Raw genomic sequence first — 5,595 nt, forward strand, 5'->3', positions numbered from 1 at the left:
TACGCCCACGGAATTATACCAGAGCCAGCTGCCATGCATGCAATGCATACATTTCGCTATCAACTTTTAACCAAATATCATTTTACTTCCTTAAACTTTAGAAAACACTTCCATTATTGTACACTTTTATGCTAGAATCCACGTTTTATCGACTCACTCACTTATGTCTGAGTACTATATACTATGCATCTTATTTGACTTTCAACAACCAACCGCACGCCACTATTTTAACAACTCAGCTTCCCTGCAATACTCTCCTATATATACTCTCCTTTACCACATCACTTTGCATTATCATTTATTAGTGATTTTGATTACACTAAAAATGGAAAGTTACCACAAATATATAAGTGTTACATTCTTTTTCTTGTCTTTAATTCTTCCTCTTACTTTAGCCCTTCAAGTTGGGTTTTATAGTAAAACTTGTCCAAACGCCGAAACTATCGTTCAGCAGGTGGTGCAACAGCGGTTTGCGGCGGATAAGTCTGTTACCCCGGCTTTGCTTCGTATGCATTTTCATGATTGTTTTGTGAGGGTGAGAAATTTATTTCTTCTTAGCATATGTTTTGGAAAAATTGGTTTTAATAATCCCAACTTTGATCAATTTTGTTTAAAAAATCTCTAACTATTGATAATTTTGGAATAATCCCAACTTATATAGGTATCTTCCTAAAATCCAAAGTGTTATTTTTATTGTTTTTGTTGATCCACAAATGTTTATATGTGGCTTGCCACACCGTGTAACCAACCATTACGGAGTTATTTTGTTAGTGTTATAGGGGTTATTCACTCGGTCAAAACTCGTTCAAAAATTACTCATTTTAATTTATGACTTTTATTGTGTGTTTGGATTGATTAATATGGAGGGAAAACGAAGGAAGAAAATGATGGTGATCATCCCTTATTAGTTGGATGTTACATGGATTTAAAAGAATCAATGCCCTCTATCGCTTTTTTAATAGATCAAATCCTTTTAATGTTTGAAAATATTTATTTGAAAGATTAATTCAAGTTTAATTAAATCTTTTCTTTCATCACCTTGTTCTTTTTCCTTCCTTTATCCTTCATTCCCTCCTTTTCCTTCCATAATAAATATAAACACTAATTATTTTCTTCTTAAAAATGAGCTTTTCATACCAATTCAGTCTTGAATAATGTTTTTTTTACATAAATAAATGCGACCTTGAATTCAAAAGGTTTAAACAGTTTATACACAAATTAAGACAATTGAAGATATTTTTTACAACGGTCGTTTGAAATATGACTAAATTATTATTTTAATGATAAGCAACATGAGCGATCCATTTTTTCACACTATAAATTGGACACATTTAGTATTCTAATTTCTACAATGCAAATATATTTTTTGAAAATTTTAATCCAACATAAATTAATATTTTTTCGAGAAACTATAAAATAAGAATAAAAATTACATAAATAAAACTAAAAATTTGATAAATTAAAAAAATGTTGATAATAATATTTTGTAGCAAAAATAGAGTAATATAATTAATTATTTGGATAAAATAATTTAATTATGAACTATATAATCATTAAAATATTATGATAGTCATATTTCAAACGACCACTATAGAATTTTCAGAGTATAATGGGATTGTAAATAGGTGTGCATGTGTGATAGAAAATGTTTGATTAAAATAAGAAAAGTATACAAAAATGCATAGAGATATAATGTGAGGTAAGATAGTAATGGGATTTATCGAAAAAGAAATAAAGTGGGACTATTAAGGGCTTTAAAAAAAGAACAAAAATGAAAATATTAAATAATTTTAAGAATAAATTTAATTGTATAACAATTATAATTTGTTATATACACCCGGGTGTACGGTATATTCGGGGTTATTTGCTCATTTACTAAATGACTTGCTTATTTAATTGAGTAAAAAGTAATGAGCAAATAACCCCGAGGTGTACGATACACCCGAGCTTTCACGAACTACTTATTGGTATAATCATAACTATATTTCCTTCTCCTCTAAATCATTTGTGATGTTTCTAATGACAATATAAATATTGTAGAACATGGTATAACCTACCATAGATATTAGCACGCAAAATTTTGATTTGGTTGTTGCATTTTATATGATGGCTTTTGTATTTCTCTTTAAAATATTTGGGTTAGTTACTCCATACCTATTTTACTATTTAGGCTAGCAAGCTAGCTCACAGTTTTGTCCACTTGTACACCTCAATACAATTATGTGATTTAATTAAAACATTTAGTGATATATTCTCATTATATGATACATTTCCTTAACCATGTTAGTCATTTTACAGGGTTGTGATGCCTCTATATTGATAGACTCCACCTCTACCAACCAAGCTGAAAAAGCAGCAGGCCCAAACGGGTCGGTTCGCGAATTTGCACTAATCGATCAAATCAAGTCCAAACTCGAACAATCATGTCCAAAAACCGTCTCTTGTGCAGATATCATAACACTAGCAACCCGAGACTCGGTTGTCCTAGCAGGGGGTCCAAAGTACAATGTCCCAACGGGTAGACGTGACGGGCTCATCTCACGTTCGAGTGAAGTGAACGTACCCGGCCCATCTTTCACCGTCTCCCAAGCCCAAAAATCCTTTAGTGACAAAGGATTAACCCTTAATGACATGGTAGTCTTATTAGGTGCACATACTGTTGGAATCGCACATTGTAGTCTTTTTCAAGATAGGTTATCCAACTTCCAGGGAACGGGATCTCCTGATCCTACTATGAATAAAGCTTTAGTTACAAAGCTTACGGGTGTTTGTGGATCAAACCCGAACGTAGATCCTACTGCTTTTCTTGATCAAAAGACGCCTTTTGTGTTTGATAACCAATACTACAACCAGATTAAAAGTAACATGGGGGTGTTACAAATTGACCAAGAGCTAGCATTGGACTCGTTAAGTTCTACGTTGGTTACTAATATGGCAGCAAATAATGTTGGGTTTGGACAAAGTTTTGCAAAAGCCATGGTTAAAATGGGGAGCATTCAAGTTCTTGAAGGAACTTCTGGAGAAATTAGACAAAATTGTAGGGTCTTTAACAAGAGCTAAATAGCCGCCATATTTATATTTGTATAAAAAATAAATGTATTTTTATATTTTTAAATTGTATAATTATTGAAATGTTGTGGCATATGTGCTCCATAAGATGTTAAGTATCATGTGAAAAAAGCTAGATACATACATCAATACATTAAAGAATTAAGTGTAATATATGGATTGCAATAATAAAATGGTTGATTTATTTTAGTTTTTCCAAGAACATTATTAGTATATAAATGTGTTTCTATCATATATGAACTTCAAAATTATTCTTGGAGTTGAAAAAATAGTCAATGATTATACTTAGTGTTAATGTAAACCAATTGATTGTTGGTACAACTAGGAGTGATTGAGACTATACTTGATAGAAAGGACCTGTGTTCGATCCTCAGCAACAATAATTGGGAGGGGACTGGAATCTAAGTACCTAACCACCCAAAATTGATCCCCGAATTCAGATTAGCTTAAAAAATGATCCAGGTGGAACACCAAAAGAAACTTATTGTTAATATAAAGCAAATTGTTGCGCAAAAAGCGACAATTAAATAAGGCAAAAACGTTTGAATGTGCATTATTTTATCAGACTACATTGTTTCTTTAAAATCTTTCAACATTTTAATTGAGACAGTAAAAAGGAAACAAATAGAGTAATAAGTTGATCACAAGTCTTCAATTGAAACAAATTATTTAAATTTACCATATTACACTTGAAGGTGGTGAATAAAGATGGGCCTCTCACATTTTTAATAAGATGGCCTTACATTTGTTTAATAATTTATTCTCCTACAATTTTCCCTAATTTCGCCGGCATTTCCTTGTTGAATGTTTCCCATTTTTACAATGGCTTGTACAAAGCTTTGTCTAAAATTATTGTTATTGGCGGCTAGGTTTGAGACCAATTTGGCACTTAAAGAGTCGAGTGCTAGCTCTTGGTCAATTTGCAATATCCCTCGATTTTTTCTAATTTGGTTGTAGTACTCGTTATCAAAAACAAACGATGTGTTTTGGTCAAGAAAAGTACTAGGATTTAGATTTGGATTAGAACCACAAAGTACGTTAAACTTTTTAACCAATGCCTTGTCCATGGTACGGTCAGGTGAACCTGTTCCTTGAAAGTTGGATAACCGATCTTTAAAGAAATTGCAATGAGCTACTCCTATGGTATGACCAGCACCCAATAAAACCACCATGTCATTAATGGTTAGCCCACGAGCACTAAAGGACTGTTGGGCTTGCGAAACGGTGAATCTTGGACTAGGAAGATTTACTTCACTAGCCCTTGAAATGAGCCCGTCACGTCTACCTGTTGGTACATTGTAGTTAGGACCTCCAGCTAAGTAAACTGCATCTCGAGTAGCTAGCGTTATGATATCGGCACAAGAAACCTTTTGAGGGCATGCTTTTTCTAGAGCGGCCTTGATTTTGTCAATGAGTGCATAACCTCTAACTGATCCATTTGCTCCAGCATCTTTCTCTGCTTGGTTATTGCTTGTTGAGTCAATTAATATTGATGCATCGCATCCCTACGTATACAATTATATAAATATAATAAATTAATAATGAATCATTTATCTTTTAATTATTTGTATACACAAGCTAAGTATTTAATATGATTGATAGACCAATATAAACATGAAGGATTATTGTGAAATCAAACATATTAGTGTAATAACACAAAGGTACACATATATATATATATGCACAAAATATACATGGTAAATATGAACGAATTATAAAAAGTTACATGTTTAGTAAAAAATTAAAAAATGCATATTATATTTAGATAGTGTGCACATCATATCTTTCTCATATTATTATATTAACATGCATTTTGATCATTTAATTTTGTTTATATGTATCGAGATACTCCCTTTATTATATTTTTTAAAACATTCATACTTTTTTTGGTGTTTAGAGAGCCACAAGGGCGCGTGATGAAAATCGATCATAAGATCTTCTGGAATCGGAAGGGACGTTCTAACCAATTGAGCTATCCCTCACTTTCTTTTAACTTTCATACAATATAAAAATGAAAATAAAAAGTAAAACACCCTTGCAAAAATAATCTTACCCTAACAAAACAATCATGAAAATGCATACGTAACAAGGCAGCGGGGATTGATCGATCAGTCTTGTATTGCTGCTGAACTACTTGTCGAACAACATTTTCAGCATTAGGACAAGATTTAGTATAAAAACCAACTTGAAGAGCTGAACTCAAAGATATAGCAAAGCATAAGAACAAGAATATAATGCATGAAGTGATACTCAAATGCTTATGAAAGCTTGCCATTTTGATAGTGTTACTACAAGTACTAGTTAATTATTATATGATGCAATGCTTTTTTTGTTTTGAGTGTACAAAATTGAAAATGGAGAGGTGGTTATATATATGTTCTGAGGCAGCTAGATAAGATGGGAGACTAAATGAAAGTCAATAGACAGGGTGGGTAGTACAATTGATTGATAGACATACACCAATATGTTATTTTAAATGTGTTTGGTAGTAAAGAATCTTTCCAATCTACATTATCTTAATCTAAA

General features: G+C 32.0%; 2 protein-coding genes across 2 annotated transcripts; one reads left to right on the forward strand and one right to left on the reverse strand.

Annotated features, from left to right (window-relative positions):
* Positions 1-280: 280 nt before the first annotated feature.
* LOC145584590 (peroxidase 57-like) lies at positions 281-3,258 on the forward strand. Its single transcript, XM_081641409.1, has 2 exons — positions 281-535; positions 2,299-3,258. The coding sequence occupies exons 1-2, from the start codon at positions 326-328 to the stop codon at positions 3,058-3,060; spliced, it is 972 nt and encodes a 323-aa protein (XP_081497535.1). The 5' UTR covers positions 281-325; the 3' UTR covers positions 3,061-3,258.
* A 512-nt stretch (positions 3,259-3,770) lies between these two features.
* On the reverse strand, positions 3,771-5,344 carry LOC145584601 (peroxidase 44-like). Its single transcript, XM_081641419.1, has 2 exons — positions 5,123-5,344; positions 3,771-4,574 (listed from the first exon to the last, which is right to left on the reverse strand). Exons 1-2 carry the CDS (start codon positions 5,342-5,344, stop codon positions 3,819-3,821), a joined length of 978 nt encoding a protein of 325 aa, XP_081497545.1. The 3' UTR covers positions 3,771-3,818.
* Positions 5,345-5,595: the final 251 nt, after the last annotated feature.

The sequence above is a fragment of the Chenopodium album genome, chromosome 2, assembly GCF_948465745.1.
Source record: "Chenopodium album chromosome 2, dcCheAlbu1.1, whole genome shotgun sequence".
Lineage (NCBI taxonomy): Eukaryota > Viridiplantae > Streptophyta > Magnoliopsida > Caryophyllales > Amaranthaceae > Chenopodium > Chenopodium album.